Genomic DNA, 18,583 nt, shown 5'->3' on the forward strand with positions numbered 1-18,583 from the left:
CCCACCCGACCGGACCCAACCCGACCCCCGCTCTCTCTCCCCCCCCCCCCCCCCCCAACCCCGGCAACCCTAACTCCGCTCCCCCCCCACCAAACCTGTCCCGACCCCCCCCTCCCCCGAACCGACCCGACCTCTGCTCCCCTCCCCAACCCGACCCGATCCCCCCCCCCCCCCGAACCGACCCGACCTTCGCTTCCCACCCCCCCCCCACCGAACCGACCCGACCTCCGCGCCCCCCCCCCCCGACCCGACCCAACACGACCTCCGCTCCCCGACCCGACCCGACCTCCGCGCCCACCCCCCGGATCTCCGCGACTCTTTCCCCCCCCCCCCCGGACCTCCGCAACCCCCCCCCCCCCGAGACCCGACGCCACCGATCTGTAAATCCAGCCCGAAGTCTTGGGCCCAGCCGTTCAGCCTCCTTCTCTCCCTTCCTTCCTTCCCTCCCTCCCCTCCTCCCTTCCCTCCCTCCCTTCTCCCCCTCTCTCTTTCCCCCCCCCCCACCTCTCCCCCCTCTCCTCTTCAACCCCCCTTCTCTCCCCCCTTCTCTCCCCCCTTCTCTCCTCTCCTTCTCCTCCTCTCCCCCCCCTCCCCCTACACCCCCCCACCTCCACCCCCACACTCCCTCCTCCTCCCCCCTCCACCTCCCCCACCCCCCCTCCTCCCCACACCCCTTCTCCCCCTCCCCCTTCTCCCCCTCCCCTCGCTGTCAGAAACACAGATACTGACAGACAGAGAGTGAGAGACACAGACACGCACACACAGACAGAGAGATAGACACACTGGGGAGGTCGTCCCAGCACGCTGTTGGAGGACTCCCGGTGCTGCAGTTGGTAAGTAGAAAATGTTTTATTTATTGATTTTTTTTAAATGTTTTTTTTTTTGATTGATTTATTGGTTGATTTATTGATGTATTTATCATTTATTATTGGTGATGGCTCTTTATTTGTAAAACTGAAGTGTTTAATGTTTGTAAACTTCCCTTTAAACCCTAGCCCTTCCCTTTCCCTACGCCTAATTTGTAACCTACGCCTGATTTTCTAAAGTGTAGACAAAGTTTTTTCGAACGTACAAAAATCTTCAATTACTCCATTCTAAGTTAGTTTGGAGTAAGTTTTCACTGCCTAAACTTTGAAAACAGGCGTAAGTGGCCGGACACGTCCCCTTTTGAAAAAAAAATTCTGTTCCAAAGTGAAACTGTTCTAACTGACTAGAACTGGAGCAAACTAAATGCCGAGAATTCAAATTTCTAAGATACTCCATTCTAAACCAGTTGCTCCAAAAAATCAGGAGCAACTCAGGCCAAAACTTGGCCCCAATGAGAGGTGATCTTACTGAAACGTATAAGATTACATAAGAACATAAGAATTAGGAACAGGAGTATGTCATCTAGCCCCTCGAGCCTGCTCCGCCATTCAACAAGATCATGGCTGATCTGGCCGTGGACTCAGCTCCACTTACCCGCCCGCTCCCCATAACCCTTAATTCCCTTATTGGTTAAAAATCTATCTATCTGTGACTTGAATACATTCAATGAGCTAGCCTCAACTGCTTCCTTGGGCAGAGAATTCCACAGATTCACAATTATGAGGGGGCTTGACAAGGTTGATGCAGAGAGGATGTTTCCACTGATAGGGGAGACTAGAACTAGGGGGCATAATCTTAGAATAATGGACCGCCCATTTAAAACTGTGTTGAGGAGGAATTTCTTCTCTGAGGGTTGTAAATCTGTGGAATTTGCTGCCACAGAGAGCTGTGGAAGCTGGGACATTGAATAAATTTAAGACAGAGGTAGACAGTTTCTTAACGGATAAGGGAATAAGGTGTTATGGGGAGCGGGCAGGAAAGTGGAGCTGAGTCCATGATCTGATCAGCCATGATCATATTAAATGGCGGAGCAGGCTCGAGGGGCCGTATGGCCTACTCCTGCTCCTATTTCTTATGTTCTTATGTATCTGTGCTCCTTAATTCTGCCCTCGAGCATCCCCGATTTTAATCACTCCAGCACTGACGGCCGTGCTTTCGGCTGCCTGGACCCCAAGCTCTGGAATTCCCTCTCTAAACCTCTCCGCCTCTCTATCTCTCCCTCTCTTCCTTTAAGACACTCATTAAAACCTACCGCTATGACCAAGCTTTAGGTCATCTGCCCTAATATCTCCTTATATGGCTCAGTGTCAAATTTTGTTTGATAACGCTCCTGTGAAGCGCCTTGGGGTGTTTTACTATGGTAAGGGCACTATATAAATGCAAGTTGTTGTTAATGCCTCTTTAATTTGCCCTTGGAATAATAATATATGGTGTTAGCTGGTTCTATTGGAGGCTTTCTGTGACCACTGGGCACCACGTGACAAATTGTTTCATCACTGTGTGGTTGCTCGGACAATTGGAGCTTTCAAGACTGAGAACGCTCGTTTTTTTGTCAGGTAAGGGTATCGAGGCATGTGGAGCAGAGGTGCAGATAGGCCATGAACTAATAGAACAATGGAGCAGGCCCGAGGAGCTGAATGACCTCCTTCAGCCCCTATGTTCTTCCTGTCATACATGACCGTGCTGTAATCTAACTATCTATCTGATGAAAAGTTCAGTGTCTAGCACGTGTCTGTCACGCCACAGGTCAGAAGTGTCATACTTAAGGACTTTGGAGTATAATCATTTATTCGCCGCCTGGGCAGTAATCTTGTGGACCGCCTTCCCATTATGGAATATGTCCGATCTTCATTGCATTGATTTCAATGTAATCAAAATGGGCTGGGTTCTGTAATGGGCAGGAAAGCCGTTCAACCCACGGGGTGAAGATGAAGAACCCCCACCCCCCCCCCCCCCCCCCACCGCTATCTGCAGGCATAACTTTCAGATTGGCTGAAATGATGATTTATCTGTCAAATCACCAATCCAGTATCTGATTGGCCAAACGTGTATGAAGCAAAAGCTGAATTCAGTCAATACCTTCGCCTTGCCTCGGTGGGTAACACTCTTGTGGGTTCGATGTCCCACTCCAGACACATCTAGACTGACATGCCGGAGCGGTACTGAGGTAGTGCAACCCTGTTGGAGGGGCCGTCTTTCAGATGAGATGTTAAACTGAGGCTCTGTCTCGACTCCAGTCCCAAACTGCTGCACTCCCTCAGCACTGCGCTGGTGTCAGTCTTGACTCTGAATGCTCTCCAACATGGTCTCGCAAGTCACCCATTTATAAACTGGGCGAACTAGGCATGGGCAATAAATATAAGATCATCTAAGAGAGCTTCACAGTCAATGGAGTACTTGTGAAGGGTAGTCACTGTTGTAGGAAACGCGGCAGCTGATTTGTGCACAGCAAGCTCCCACTAGCATCATCATCATCATCATAGGCAGTCCCTCGAATCGAGGATGACTTGCTTCCACGTCAATGATGGGCCTAAAATTCCAGGTCCGAACTAAATCCTGAAGGGTGGAAGATGCCTGTGCGTGGATTTTTTTAACGTGTGGTAACCATTGCACACCAGCCACCACACGGGTCTTGGTCCAGTGTCAAGGATTAACCAGGACGACTGGAGACCAGCTCTGCTGCACGGACCTAGTGCGCGCACATATCGCAGTGTGGGCTGGGCCGTGCTACCCCTGGGCCCTCGGCTCTTCTGGGCCCCGAACTCACGTCCCTCTACAATCTCTCGCCGCTCCTTCGCCCCGACCTCGCCGCTCCTGCTGTACCTGCCCACGCTCCAATCACCGACCTGGACCTTGATGATGTCACTCTTCGCTGCCGTTGCTCTCCTGCTCCAGCACGTGCTGCTCCCTGGAGTGGTACGCTGCTACACTGCTCCTTCCGCTCCCCGGCCTGTCCCGATGATGCTCGCAGGCCGGGGGCCGCACAGACTGATGGGCTAGGGTGGCTGCACACAGCAATGCGATCAATAGCATGTTTTAGTGATGATGCGTGCAAGACAAATGTTGACCAGGGAACTCCCCTGTTTTTCAAATAGTACCATGAACTATTTGACACACACTCCCCTGAACTGGTAGATGGGAACTCTGTTTAATGTTCCGTTTAAAATAAAACATTACGTCAGACAATGCAGCACTCCCTCAGTCATCGTCATAGGCGGTCCCTCGAACGCGGATGACTTGCTTCCACAAGAGTTCACAGATGTTTCAATGAAGGACCCGATGTTCCAGTCCTGAACTCCAATTGAGGGGGTGGAAAATGCCTGTGCGTGGATTTTTTTAAGGTGTGGTGACCATTACACATCAACCATTCCCTCAGTAGTGTGCTAGTGTCAGTCTAGATTATGGGCCCAAGTCCTGAAGTGGAGCTTGAACCCACGATCTTGATTCAAGGGCAAGAGTGCTCCCAAATGAGCCAAGCTGCCACTTAACTACTGCCCGGGTAAATTTACACAGCAGCTTCCATTATAAGTGTGGACATAGGAAATATTAAGCTAGGAACAGAAAGGCAATTTTAACCCAACTCACGCAGCAGAAACCTGGCGGGTGGGTTTGTTAAAATCGCTCCTGGCTCTTCCCTGTCCGAAAGCCGCCCTGATCGAACATTTGCAATTTTAACCTGCTCTCCTGAGCAGGCAGCAAGGACACCCGCCCGGAGCCAACAGGGTCCTATATATCTCTCAAATGGTAACTCAATTACGTCTGCTCACCCTGCTCCCTGCAGTACAGCGGGACCTGGGGGTCCTTGTGCATGAAACACAAAAGGATAGTGTGCAGGTACAGCAATTGATCAGGAAGGCCAATGGTATCTTGGCCTTTATTGCAAAGGGGATGGAGTATAAAAGCAGGGAAGTCTTGCTACAGCTGTACGGGGTATTGGTGAGGCCACACCTGGAATACTGCGTGCAGTTTTGGTTTCCATATTTACGAAAGGATATACTTGCTGTGGAGGCAGTTCAGAGAAGGTTCACAAGGTTGATCCCGGGGATGGGGGGGGGTTGACTTATGAGGAAAGGTTGAGTAGGTTGGGCCTCTACTCATTGGAATTCAGAAGAATGAGAGGTGATCTTATCGAAACGTATAAGATAATGAGGGGGCTTGACAAGGTGGATGCAGAGAGGATGTTTCCACTGATGGGGGAGACTAGAACTAGAGGGCGCGATCTTAGAATAAGGGGCCGCCCATTTAAAACTGAGATGAGCAGAAATTTCTTCTCTGAGGGTTGTGAATCTGTGGAATTTGCTGCTTCAGAGAGCTGTGGAAGCCGGGACATTAAATAAATTTAAGACAGAACTAGACAGTTTCTTAAACGATAAGGGGTTATGGGGAGCGGGAAAGGAAGTAGAGCTGAGTCCATGATCAGATCAGCCATGATCTTATTGAAAGGCAGAGCAGGCTCGAGGGGCCGTATGGCCTACTCCTGCTCCTATTTCTTATGTTCTTATCCCTTGCTCTTTAGCCCTGCTTAATTCGAAGCCTACAGTTAGTCTTGATTCCATGTGCTGAATGCCATGGGAGATCGACCACTCTATAGAAATGAAGATCAAGATAAAGTATCAAAAATGTTCTTCACGACCCCAGAACCTACCCGGCAAGAAAAGCTTCTAAACGTGCAATTGAACCAGTATTCTTAATTTAACTTGAATCTCATTATAATACCTTTATGATGATTTTCTGTTGGTTAAAATAAATTGCTTTCCGAAAGAAGCAAGATTTCTGGCGAACGGTATTAAATAACAATGAAAACCCAAGTGCTGGTAGCCCTTATGAACACTGTTCAAAAAGGAGAAGAGCTACACTGCCTCAGACTAGACAATAGTAAATGAGCAGCACTGAAGCAGGGAATTCAGCCCGGCGTGGACATGCTGGATCACGCAGGCACGCAGCAAGGTCCCTCCCCTTCGGTTAAAGGGGAGGGCCGCTGTGAGCTCTGCACCCACTTTAGTATCACCCACTGGGCCACCAGGGAGGGCTTTTGGCCGGGCCAGAAGTCCGGTACCCAAGAGGGGATACTGGCCTGCCTGTTGGTGGCCCGGCCGAACCCGTGGCCGCCATTGTCGGGCCGACTGCAGAGTCGGCCGACAATTTAAATAAAATGGCGGCCGGGGAAGGACGCCCTCTCCTCTCCTTTTAAGGGCGGACGCGGAGCCCAGCCACTGGCAGCTTCCCGCCGAGGAAAGCTGTCGGGGGGCTCCCGCGGGGCAAGTTCCCTCACTGGGCGGAAAGGAAGTCGGCACGTGCTCGGTGGGGTGGGCACCCCGGGCGGGGCAGAAACCTGTTTCCGCCGCTCCCGGCCCGGGGGCAATTTCCCTGGTCGGAAAGGCCTTACTGCCCCATTACCGCCCCTTAAGGAGGGGGGTAATTTCGACCCCCCCCCCCCCCCCCCCCCCCTCTCTAAGTCTACCCTATCAAACCCCTTCATAATTTTCAGGCCAAAGTCATGTGTAAAGAAGCTAAAAGCAATTCAAAATGCAGAAAGGCCAATGCTTTGTGGGTTCCGCCTTATAATCAAGGAGCACGGTTTTGCTTTTGATTGCTGGCTGTGGATGTTTTATTATTTTACAAAATAGTAATCCTCTTGAAAAGATTGTTTCCTGCTTTCGTCACACCTTGGCATGGCTCTTTTGCAATCCTGAATTTCCACATTCTGCCACCCTGAGAAAGTTGTTTTAGCAACTGTTTACTGGCTGATCTCATTGAAATGCCAGGCAATGGCAGGTTCCTGTAATAACTTTACTGTTGATTCATTACACATTGCAAACCTGAACCAGAACCTAACCTTCACTCTCACACAGACGAAAAGTCCCAGGAATTATTCTGCATTGTAAAGCGGTAAGTAATTGTCACAACAGTGAAAATACTCATGAAGTCCAGATTCCAGCTTTGATCAAAGATCCTTGATTTCCTAGAATGATACAGGACAGAATGAGGGTATTCGGCCCACTGTTTCTGTGCCAGCTCTTGGAACTAGTCCCGCTCCCCTCTCTGTAACCCTGCAATTTTTTCCTTTTCAAGTATATATCCAGTTCCTTTTTGAAAGGTCCTATTGAATCTTTTTGGACAGCACCTCTCAAACCCGCAGACACCACCACCGAGAAGGACAAGGGGTTCGGCCGGGCCGCCAACAGGCAGGCCGGTACCCCCTCTTGGCCGAAAGCCCTCCCTGGTGGCCCAGTGGGTGATACTAAAGTGGGTGCGGAGCTAACCGAAGGGGAGGGACCTTGCTACGTGTCTGCGCGATGCGTAGAGAGCGAGGAAACAAGCAAAATAAACTCGGGGGTTTTCAGATAATTGGCAAAATAATCAGGGAGGGGGGGATGAGGAGAGAATTGTTTTACGCAGTGAGTTACGATGATCTGGGACGCACTGCCTGAAAGGGTGGTGCAAGCAGATTTTTTTAAATGTTTTAATTCATTCATGGCAAGGCTAGCATTTATTTCCCGTCCCAGTTACACTCGAGAAATTGGTGGTGAGCCGCCTTCTTGAACCGCTGCAGTCCGTGTGGTGAAGGTGCTCCCCCGGTGCTGTTAGGGAGGGAGTTCCGACCCACTTCCGACCCACTTCCGCCCGAAACACCGCCCTGACCGGAATCCAAGCAAAAATAGGGCAAAATCCCTCTAATCTGCGCCCCTTGGAATGGGGCAGTAAATCATCATTGATATTGGAAGATGAGCCCCGTTTGGGGCGGAGAGCACTTTCGGCCCCAAGACGTTTTCACTTGTGGCCATAAATATAAACCAGTCACTAATAAATCCAATAGGAAATTCAAGGGAAACTTCTTTACTCAGAGAGTGATGAGAATGTGAAACTCGCTGCCACAGGGAGTGGCTGAGGCGAATAGTATAGATGCTTTTCAGGCGAAGTTAGGTAAATACACGAGGGAGAAAGGATTAGGATATGACAACGGGCGACACCGAATTTGAAATTCAAAACCACAGGAGTAGTTGAGGCGAATTGCGTAGGTGCATTTAAGGGGTGGCTAGATAGACTAAGTCTACATTCTCTAGAGTTTAGAAGAATGAGAGGTGATCTCATTGAAACATACAGGGCTTGACAGGGTAGATGCAGGACAAGGGCAGCAGGCGCATGGGAGCACCATCACCTCCAAGTCACACACCATCCTGACTTGGAAATATATCGGCCGTTCCTTCATCGTCGCTGGGTCAAAATCCTGGAACTCCCTCCCTAACAGCACTGTGGGAGCACCTTCACCACACGGACTGCAGCGGTTCAAGAAGGCGGCTCACCACCAATTTCTCGAGTGTAACTAGGGACGGGAAATAAATGCTAGCCTTGCCATGAATGAATTAAAACATTTTAAAAAATCTGCTTGCACCACCCTTTCAGGCAGTGCGTCCCAGATCATCGTAACTCACTGCGTAAAACAATTCTCTCCTCATCCCCCCCCTCCCTGATTATTTTGCCAATTATCTGAAAACCCCTGAGTTTATTTTGCTTGTTTCCTCGCTCTCTACAGGCCTGGACACAGTGTTTCCTTCGATCTATCTAACACATTCTTTTTCCTCGCTTAACACACGAAAAGTGGACTGGATAACTTACTGCAAATACTTTTCTTTAGTGCGATGTTTTGGGGCCCAGAAATGAAACATCTATTCGTACAGTAGTATGAAGTGATCAGTGTCCACGGGGAAAGGGCGGGGAAGTGGGACTAGCTGAAATGCTCTTGCAGAGAGCCGGCACTAGCTCGATGGGCCGAATAGCCTCCTTCTGCCTTCGTCTTCTTAGGCAGTCCCCTGGAGTGGAGGATGACTTCCTTCCACACTAATATGAGTTCTAAGATGGCTGATGAGACCAATGCGGGACCGACAGTCTCTGTCACAGGTGGGGCAGTCGATGGTTGAAGGGACGGGTGGGTGGGGTGCTTGGGTTGTCGTGTGCTCCTTCCGCTGTTTGTACTTGGCTTCCGCGTGCTGGAGGATGCTTCTCCTCCACTTTGAGCGGTCTTGGGTCAGGGATTCCCTGGAGTCGGTGGGGATGTTACGTTTTTTCAGGGAGGCTTTGAGGGTGTCCTTGAAACGTTTTCTCTTCTCTGCTGGGGCTCGCTTGCCGTGACGGAGCTCGGAAGAGAGCGCTTATTTCGGGAGTCTAGTATCGGGCATGCGGACAATGTGGCCCGCCCACCGGAGCTGATCGAGTGTGGTCAATGCCTCGATACTGGGGACGTTGGCCTGGGAGAGAACACTGATGTTGGTAGGCCTATCCTGCCAATAGATTTGCAGCGTTGGTGGTACTTTTCCAGTGCTGTAACCTTCTATACTCTAACCATAATCATTCTATGATTCTATGAACAACACCACAAGTATGGGGAACAAGGCTAAGGTGGAGAGGGAGGTACGAGAGTGATTGTGTGAAATGTGGCAACAAAACTTCGTTCCGTTTTATGACAGAAACCCTTGAAATCAAATCAGTCTTTTTAAGTCAGTCTTATTCACTCCTGATGGACTTCCCCATTGTATGAATCTTTATATATATTGTATGGATATCTAATTGTGCTTCATATTACTAGTTACTAGTAATATGAAGCACAATTACTATTACTACTAGTTGCTAGTAATATGAAGCACATATTACTAGTTACTTGTAAAGATGGTCGTTGGTCATTGAAATCTATAGCCTGTTTCCAAGAACTCGGTGGCATGTTTAAGATTACCAATCTGATTAAATCTATTAACGCATATTAGGGTATGCGTTAAGTCGGGTAACCGATAACTCCTTGAGGCAGACTATTAAAAAAACAGCTTCTTGAGATCGTAGGTGATAAGGCTTGCTTACTGGAACCATGGTTATGTGATTGAAAGACAAGGCAGTACCAAAAATACCCAAACTAACTTTTGTGAAGATTCACCAAACTGCACTTGGTGAAATATTGGCCCAGAAATTGCGGTCGGAGGCTTCCCGCAGGCAATTGCCTCTGACCTGAAACATTTCTACGGATTTACCTGGTGGTCCAGGAGGAGTGTGAGATTCCAGTGGAGAGGCCTTCTCTTCCCGCGCTGCGGAGCGCGCTACAGGTTCCCACGGAGACGGTGCAGTCACGTGTGACTGCTCAGCCAATCAGGTGCAGTATTCCACAGCTTTCTCATTAATAGCAATGGGAACTCCGTATCTACCTGTTAATGAGAAAAAAAAACATCACAATAAACACACACAAATAAAAAAATAAAAAACACACCTCACATAATTAAAATTAAAGTTAATAAATAACTTAGAGAAAGAATGTTTTCTGCGTTTTTAAAAAGTTTTTAAAATTATGGTTAAAAAATAAATGTAACGTAGTGGGCAGGGTTTTTAAAAATGTGTTTTTAAAATTTAATTTTATTATATGTGTGTTTTAAAACTCTTATACCTGTAAAAGTAGGCTATACGCCTGCAAATGTCCTCGCTCCCGAGATGTCTACGACCAGCTTGACAGATCGGGAAAGCTGGTGTTCAGCGCATGTGCATTGCGTGCTGAAAACCGACTTTTGCGATGCCTTCCCGGGTCCGTACACACCCCGTACACACTCCGCGCACACCCCGCGCATTCCCCGCGCACACCCCGTACACACCCCGTACACACCCCGTACACACCCCGTACACACCCCGTACACACTCAGTACACACTCAGTACACACTCCGTAAGGACCCGGGGAGGCCGGGAATTCCATGCCAATATATTTTGCTGTACAAGCAGGCCTTACGCCTGCCTTTTTCAGTCGTAAGAATTTGAAGGACATTCGCTGGGCAAATAGCCCAACTCTCCGCCCGCGGAGACCCTCTACTTTCACATGCGGTGGATCTGTCAACCGAATTTTTGACAGATTGCAAGTGCCGGGTTTAGGCGCATGTGCTTCGTATACCTAAACCCGGAACTTGTGGGGACCCCGTGGGTACCTCGTGCGTGCCGCTGGGGAGCGCGATTTCAGGCCCAATATGTAAAGCAGATATGATCATAGAATCTTACAGCACAGAAGGAGGCCATTCGGCCCATCGTGCCTGTGCCGGCTCTTTTGGAAGGGCTGCCCAGTTAGTCCCGCTCGCCCCTGCTCTTTCCCTAAAGCCCTGCAAATGTCTCCTTTTCAAGTATATATCCAATTTCCTTTTGAAAGTTACTATTGAATCTGCTTCCACCATCATCCAAGCTTTTGGTCATCTGCCCTAATTTCTTCTTATGCGGCTCGGTGTCAAATTTTTTTTTTGTCTTATAACACTCCTGTGAAGCGCCTTGGGACATTTTACTACGTTAAAGGAGCTATATAAATTCAAGCTGTTGTTGTTGTTCTGGAATTCCCCCACCAGGAGAAATAGTTTCTCTGTATCGATCCTATCGAATCCCTTGATCCAAAGAAACATAGAAACATAGAAAATAGGAGCAAGAGTCGGCCATTTGGCCCTTCGAGCCTGCACCGCCATTCAATATGATCATGGCTGATCCTCTATCTCAACACCATATTCTCGCTTTTTCCCCATATCCCCTTGATGCCTTTTGTTTCTAGAAATCTATTTATCTCCCTCTTAAATATATTCAGTGACTTGGCCTCCACAGCCTTCTGTGGTAGAGAAATCCACAGGTTCACCCCGCTCTGAGTGAAAACATTTCTCCTCATCTCGGTCCTAAATTTCCTACCCTGTATCCTGAGACTGTGCCCCCTTGTTCTAGACTTCCCAGCCAGGGGAAACATCCTCCCCGCATCCAGTCTGTCCAACCCAGTCAGAATTTTATACGTTTCAATGAGATCCCCTCTCATTCTTCTAAACTCGAGTGAATACAGGCCTCGTCCACCCTTATAAACACCTCGATTTGATCGACCTTCAACCTTCAAAACTCACTGGAATACAAATGCAACTTGTCCTCATTATTTCGCCCTTTTGGAACGTCCGAAAGATGAAGGGGGAGGGCCCTATCGCGGAGGAGGTGTTCGGGCGCTCTGCGAGGAGGCCCCGAAGTAAAGGCAGGGGCGGCGAGGCGAGAGGGGGCGAGACGATACCCAAGATCAAGCAGCAGCAGGGCTCTGAGGTTGGCAGCGTCGGCGGGTCCGGATTCCGGAACATCTTACGGACTCCGGATGACCCTGCCACCGATTGTCCCGGATTCCAGAACACTCCGAGTTCCGGAACTCTGGATTTTCGACACTGCACCTGTATTCACAATAATCCCTAGATCTATCCACACTGTACCATTTAACACAGACTCGACTGTTTCTATTCCTTGCTAAGTGTTTTTGTTTTATTGTGTTGACCTGTGTCTGTCATCCTTTGGCCTTATCGCCCAATGTCTTGTTGAACACTCCTGGATCAGGCCCAAATGCACAGAAAAACTCAGTTTGCCCAAATTAACCCCACTCTTAGAAAAACAGAGTGTGTGCTCTCTCAGTATCAGCCATGGCTCAGTGGGTAGCACTCTCGTCTCTGAGTTAGAAAGTTTTGGGTTCTCGTCCCACACCAGGGTCTTGGGCACAAAAAAAATCTAGACTGACACTCCAGTGCACTTTCGGATGAGACATTAAACCGAGGCCCCGTCTGCTCTCTCAAGTGGACCTAAAAGATCCCATGGCACTATTTCGAAGAAGAATAGGAGAGTTATCCCTGGTGTCCTGGGGCCAATATTTATCCTTCCATCAATATAACAAAAAGACAGATTAGCTGGTCATTATCACATTGCTGTTTGTGGGAGCTTGCTGTGCGCAAATTGGCTGCCCGTTTCCCACATTACAACAGTGACTACACTCCAAAAGTACTTCATTGGCTGTAAAGCGCTTTGAGACATTTGGTGGTCGTGAAAGGCGCTATATAAATCCAAGTCTTCTTTCTTTCTCTCTTTCTAAGCTAAAATGGAAACAGATAATGTCTGGTTTTGTGCTGCTTGTTGGGAAGTGATTTGGGACCAAGCGTGTAGTAACATGTAACATGTATCTGTTTTAACATCATCATCATAGGCAGTCCCTCGGAATCGAGGAAGACTTGCTTCCACTCTTAAAATGAGTCCTTAGGTGACTGAACAGTCCAAAACGAGAACCACTGTCCCTGTCACAGGTGGGACAGATAATTGTTGCGGGAAAGGGTGGGTGGCGAGTCTGGTTTGTCGCACGCTCTATCTGCTGCCTGCGCTGGATTTCTGCATGCTCTTGGCGATGAGACTCGAGGTGCTCAGCACCCTCCCAGATACACATTCTCCACTTAGGGCGGTCTTTGGTCAGGGACTCCCAGGTGTCAGTGGGGCTGTTGCACTTTATCAAGGAAGCTTTGAGGGTGTCCTTCTAACACTTTCTCTGCCCACCTGGGGCTCGCTTGCTGTGTAGGAGTTCCGAATAGAGCGCGTGCTTTGGGAGTCTTGTGTCTGGCATGCGAACATTGTGGCCTGCCCAGCGGAGCTGATCAAGTGTGGTCAGTGCTTCAATGCTGGGGATCCGTTTTAACAACAGTTTATCAATAGACTAACCTCTGCCACCAGACCCCCCCTCCACCCCCAGTGTTTTTCCATTGGCAGTCTAAAGGCTCATTAAGCCTATTTGAAGGACATTGTGTCGCGCTGTTGGAACAAAACTAGATTTTTGGGTGTCTGCAAAATGTCATCGTCCCAACTACTGTGCAGTCCACCATTTCTCTCCCTGCAATAAATGATCAAAGGCTCTTATTCTGCCTGTACCACTCTCCACAACCCAGCTCTCTCATTACGCGAGCTCTTATTTGCCTGTACCTGTATTGATAAACTCTCCCAACCTACCATCCCCAATTTTCCTTGGTCCCGTTTTGCTGTGCCTTTATTTGCCTCAGCTCTGGAATTCCCTCTGTAAGCCTCTCCGAGGCTCTATCTAGCTCTCTCTCCTGCTGTAAGATGCTTCTTAAAACCAACCTCTTTGACCGAGGTTTTGATCACGTGTTCTATTATCTCCTTAAGTGGCTCGGTGCCAAATTTTGTCTGATAATCGCTCCTGCTAAGCGCCTTGGGACATTTTACCTCGTCACAGGCACTATATGCAGGGGAAAAATCATTGGGGCATTAAAATTTTACAAACTTCTTTGAGCCCTTTTGTTATTGGAAAAAAGGCTGTCGACAGACAGACAAGAATCATCCAATTGGTTAATGGGGAGTCTATTCACTTTCCGATTGGTGCAGGAAGGCGGTGTGCTGGAGGATGGACATGTCGGACGACCAGTGGCAGGAGTGTGGGGGCGGGACAGTTGTGGGTCGGAGGTCATGTGATGAAACTTCCAGGAAAATGTCCAACCAGAGTTGGCAACCCTCGTTGGAGAGATGGGGGAGGAGTGCCAGGATGAAGGGACTGTCAAAGAAAAATAGATTTTTTTTTTTTCCGGAGTCTTTTTGAAGGCAGGAAGGAGGTATGGACCTTGGGGCCTCGGATTCTGGTCTCGGTTCACAGCCGTGAGCTTTGATTGGTGACTTGGGCCAAGTTGCAATCGCTGGAATCTGGGCGGCGGGTAACAATGCCTGGTGCTTGAGAGCCTGAGCCCTGCCCTTGCTTTGGTCTCTGAAAGTGTTTGAGACACGTTTGGGGCATCTTGCTTGCACGGAGCAACTCTGAGCTGTGACGTTGCAGGTCTTTGAATTGTTAGGCGAGGATCTCCATTGCATCGCTACTTAAATCCAAGTGCTGACCAGGAACCTTTTAACGTGTATTCCTTGTTACGCGCTGCTCAATCTGCCGTGTTTTTGCACATGGGGGAGTCAAAACCAAGAGGGGTAATATTAACCTAACCCGCGTGGCGGGAAACTGAGGGGATTGGATCAGCCGCCAGTTTTACTTTCCGTTCTCAAGGGGTGTTACTTGGGCGATCAATCTGTCCCATCAGTTCCCGTCAGGTGGGTTAGGTTTAAATTGCCCCCCCCCCCCCCCCCGTTATTGTACTCCTGATGCAAAATGGGGGCTTACAGGACCATGTGATGCAAATGTAACTCAGTCGGCATTTTAATAACACGAGGCTCCCAAAGCAAGCGCTCGACTCTGAACTCCTTCACGGCAAATGAGCCAAAGGTGGGCAGAGGAAACATTACAGGGACACCCTTAAAGCCTCCCTGATAAAGTGCAACATCCCCACTGACGCCTGGGAGTCCCTGGCCAAAGACCGCCCTAAGTGGAGGAAGTGCATCCGGGAGGGCGCTGAGCACCTCGAGTCTTATTGCCGAGAGCGTGCAGAAATCAAGCGCACCCACCCCTTCTCTCAACGACTGTTTGTCCCACCTGTGACAGGGACTGTGGTTCTCATATTGGACTGTTCAGCCACCTAAGGACTCACTTTTAGAGTGGAAGCAAGTCTTCCTCGATTCCGAGGGACTGCCTGTGGTGATGAATATCATATATTCTGTCCTTTGTTTTTTTATATTTCCATTAGCAACGCCTGGATCTGAATTTAAAGCAGAAGCTGCCGATCTAACTTTGTCATGCTGTAATTACACCCTCCAGCCAGGGCTGGTGCTGCAGTGCCACCAGTGGCCGGTGGATGTCATTACAGCGTGACACGTTTACATAGGCAGGTCCCATTATAAATGTAGATGTAAGAATTTCTGATGGCGATCAGTTGACAGGAAGTGTGCAGAGACATTTTTGTACTTTATAGGTATTTGGCAGCAGAATGTGAGTTATATGGGTATGAAGATTCCCTCTGGTTTTCTCTTGTAGCTAATTTATTTTGTGAACCCATCCCCTTTTTGTACAAGACTCTCGGCTAACATTTGAGTTGCTATGCGTGACGGTCCCCTTATCCTTTTCCTATCTCTTTGCCCTTTAGAACAAGTTGCTGCACTGGACGCCCAGACGATTGTCCACACGGCTTGTGGAGAAGCCCACACTGTGGCCATCAATGACCAGGGTCAGGTCTTTGCGTGGGGAGCAGGACGAGATGGTCAGCTGGGGATTGATTCCACCGAAGAGACGATCCGGATACCCAGGTAGCAAACGGTTCCTGCAGTCTGCCTTCAAAATGGAATTGGGAAGCTGCAGAGATTCGGAACCTGTCCGTGCCGGGTTTAATATTGTAACTGCGTAGTAATGTATATGTTGTCGAATCACGTCTTCTTAGTTATAAATGGTAGCAATAATCCTTCCAGATACACTTTTTATCAGTGTTACAATAGTAATGGAGAGTTGGCTACTCAAACACAACATTTGAAGGGCAAGGCAAACTTATGCAAAAGCAAAATACTGTAGATGCGGGAAATCTAAAATCAGATTGAAGAATCCTCACTGAGCCACGCAGAGTTCAAACCAGAGTAAATGTTTCAGGTTGATGTTTCGTCAGAACATCGCCATGGCGAGAGTGCTACCAACTGAGCTTGGGCAGACACCTATACACTCTGCGTATCGGGCACTCTGACTGCAGTGCATTTGTTCAGGATGTCAACTGTATTTTATCTTTACCATAGCATAACTTTTCCTGATGTCTTTTGAGACAGTTTTTATCCATTATTTAAATTCCATTTTGTTCCAGATTTTTGGGGGGGGGGGGTGGGTGGCCGGGGGAGTGGGGGGGGGGGCGCTGTGGGGAGCAGAAGGTTTTAACAATGATCAGGATCCTTTATTCATTCACGGGATGTGGGCGTCGCTGGCAACTCCAGCATTTGCTGCCTGTCCCTAATTGTCCTTAACTGAGTGTCTCGCTGGGCCATTTCAGAGGGGCAGTTAAGAGTCAACCACACTGCTGTGGATCTGGAGTCATGTTTAGGCCAGACCTGGATAACATCATCATCAATCATCATCATAGGCAGTCCCTCGGAATCGGGGAAGACTTGCTTCCACTCTTAGCATGAGTTCTTAGGTGGCTATACAGTCCAATACAAGAACCACAGTCCCTGTCACAGGTGGGACAGATAGTCGTTGAGGGAAAAGGTGGGCAGAGTGCCTGGTTTGCCGCACGCTCCTTCCGCTGCCTGCGCTTGATTTCTGCATGCTCTCGGTGACGATACTCGGGGAGCTCAGCGCCCTCCCGGATGCACTTCCTCCATTTAGGGCGGTTAATGACCAAGGACTCTCAGGTGTCAGTGGGGATGTTGCACTTTATCAGGGAGGCTTTGAGGGTGTCCTTGTAACGTTTTCTCTGCCCGCCTTTGGCTCGTTTGCTGTGGACGAGTTCCAAGTAGAGCGCTTGCTTTGGGAGTCTCATGTCTAGCATGCGAACTATGTGGCCTGCCCAGCGGAGCTGATCAAGTGTGGTCAGTGCTTCAATGCTGGGAATGTTGGCCTGGACGAGGACACTACTGTTTGTGCGTCTGTCCTCCCAGGGGATTTGCAGGGTCTTGCAGAGACATCGCTGGTGGTATTTCTCCAGCAACTTGAGGTGTCTACTGTACATGGCCCACGTCTCTAAGCCATACAGGATGGTGGGTATTACTATGGCCCTGTAGACCACGGTAACAGTCTTGAGGGACTGGTCTTCAAACACTCTTTTCCTCAGGCGACCGAAGGCTGCAGTGGTGCACTGGAGGCGATGTTGGATCTCGTCGTCAATGCCTGCTCTTGTTGATAGGAGGCTCCCGAAATAGGGGAAGTGGTCCACATTGTCCAGGGCCACGCCGTGGATCTTGATGTCTGGGGGGCAGTGCTGTGCGGCGAGGACAGGCTGGTGGAGGACCTTTGCCTTACTAATGTTTAGCGTAAGGCCCATGCTTTCATACGGTAAATACGTCGACTATGTCCTGGATTTCAGCCTTTGTGTGTGCACAGACGCAGGCATCATACGGATAACACAGGGGCTACAACTGCAATGGGAGTTGCATTTCTGGGGTGGACGGGGGGAGGTGACACACACCTACCCACATGAAGTTAGAGGCATTGGTAATAATTGTTCTGGAAATTAATTTCAGGTGAACTGAACTTCTGAGTGTTGGGGTTGTTTCTTTCGAGGCAGGATCTACACTGCTTCCAACAAGCACAGTCTTACAAACTTAATACTAGTCTTAGGGGCCAATCTTCGTAGCTACATGTCCTCTGATAAAAGACCTGAAGGACATGCACAAGACTAGTGCTATCGATAGTAATAAATGTCACTTGTACTGGTACTCTTGTACCATCTCAGCTCTGTGCCAACATTTAAATATCCTGCACAGTCAGTCCCAATTATAATTCTTATCAAATGTTCTCATTTTCCCCAAAATTGTGGGAATGCAGTTTGAATTAAATTGTAACACATATGAAGCAACATTCTTCCAGTACACATTGGCCTGGATTTTGCGGTCAGCGGTGAAGGAATGGCGCTGGTTATGCGTACAGCTGCCCACAGAGTTTACGCGGGCGTTTTAGCGGCAATTTACGGTTCCTGAGATCCTCTAGAGGGGATCTGTGGCATGTGTGAGCAGGCCAAGCAACAGCATGTCTCCTGAACCAATCAGATTGAAGAATCCTCACTGAGCCACGCAGAATTTAAACCAGGAAGTCGAAGTTAGAATATTTAATTCAATGTAAAATCATGTACAGAAAGCAAAATAAAGCGAGGGAAAGAAAGATGGGATTTAGAGAGAGATAAAAAATGACAAAGAAGCAAACAATTAATTTCTAATTTCAAAAAAAGTCTCCAACAACGATTAAAATCTGAAGGAATGAGACTCCACACTTGTAAAAGTTAATTTTCTGTGCTAGAGAGGTTGTTTGGTAGTAATTAAGACTTATCACACCGTTAAAAATGCACACACTTGAATGGACCAGCT

At 48.8% G+C, this 18,583-nt stretch overlaps 1 protein-coding gene across 2 annotated transcripts in view; it reads left to right on the top strand.

Moving 5' to 3' along the window:
* The window catches only part of LOC139250209 (probable E3 ubiquitin-protein ligase HERC3), a 116,182-nt gene that overhangs the window by 27,792 nt on the left and 69,807 nt on the right, over window positions 1-18,583 (top strand). For both annotated transcript variants that reach the window (XM_070872712.1, XM_070872707.1), the window contains exon 3: window positions 15,673-15,832. In XM_070872712.1, the coding sequence (XP_070728813.1) occupies window positions 15,673-15,832 (160 nt within the window). The remainder of the gene's footprint in view (window positions 1-15,672; window positions 15,833-18,583) is intronic.

The sequence above is a fragment of the Pristiophorus japonicus genome, chromosome 2 (genome assembly GCF_044704955.1).
Source record: "Pristiophorus japonicus isolate sPriJap1 chromosome 2, sPriJap1.hap1, whole genome shotgun sequence".
Lineage (NCBI taxonomy): Eukaryota > Metazoa > Chordata > Chondrichthyes > Pristiophoridae > Pristiophorus > Pristiophorus japonicus.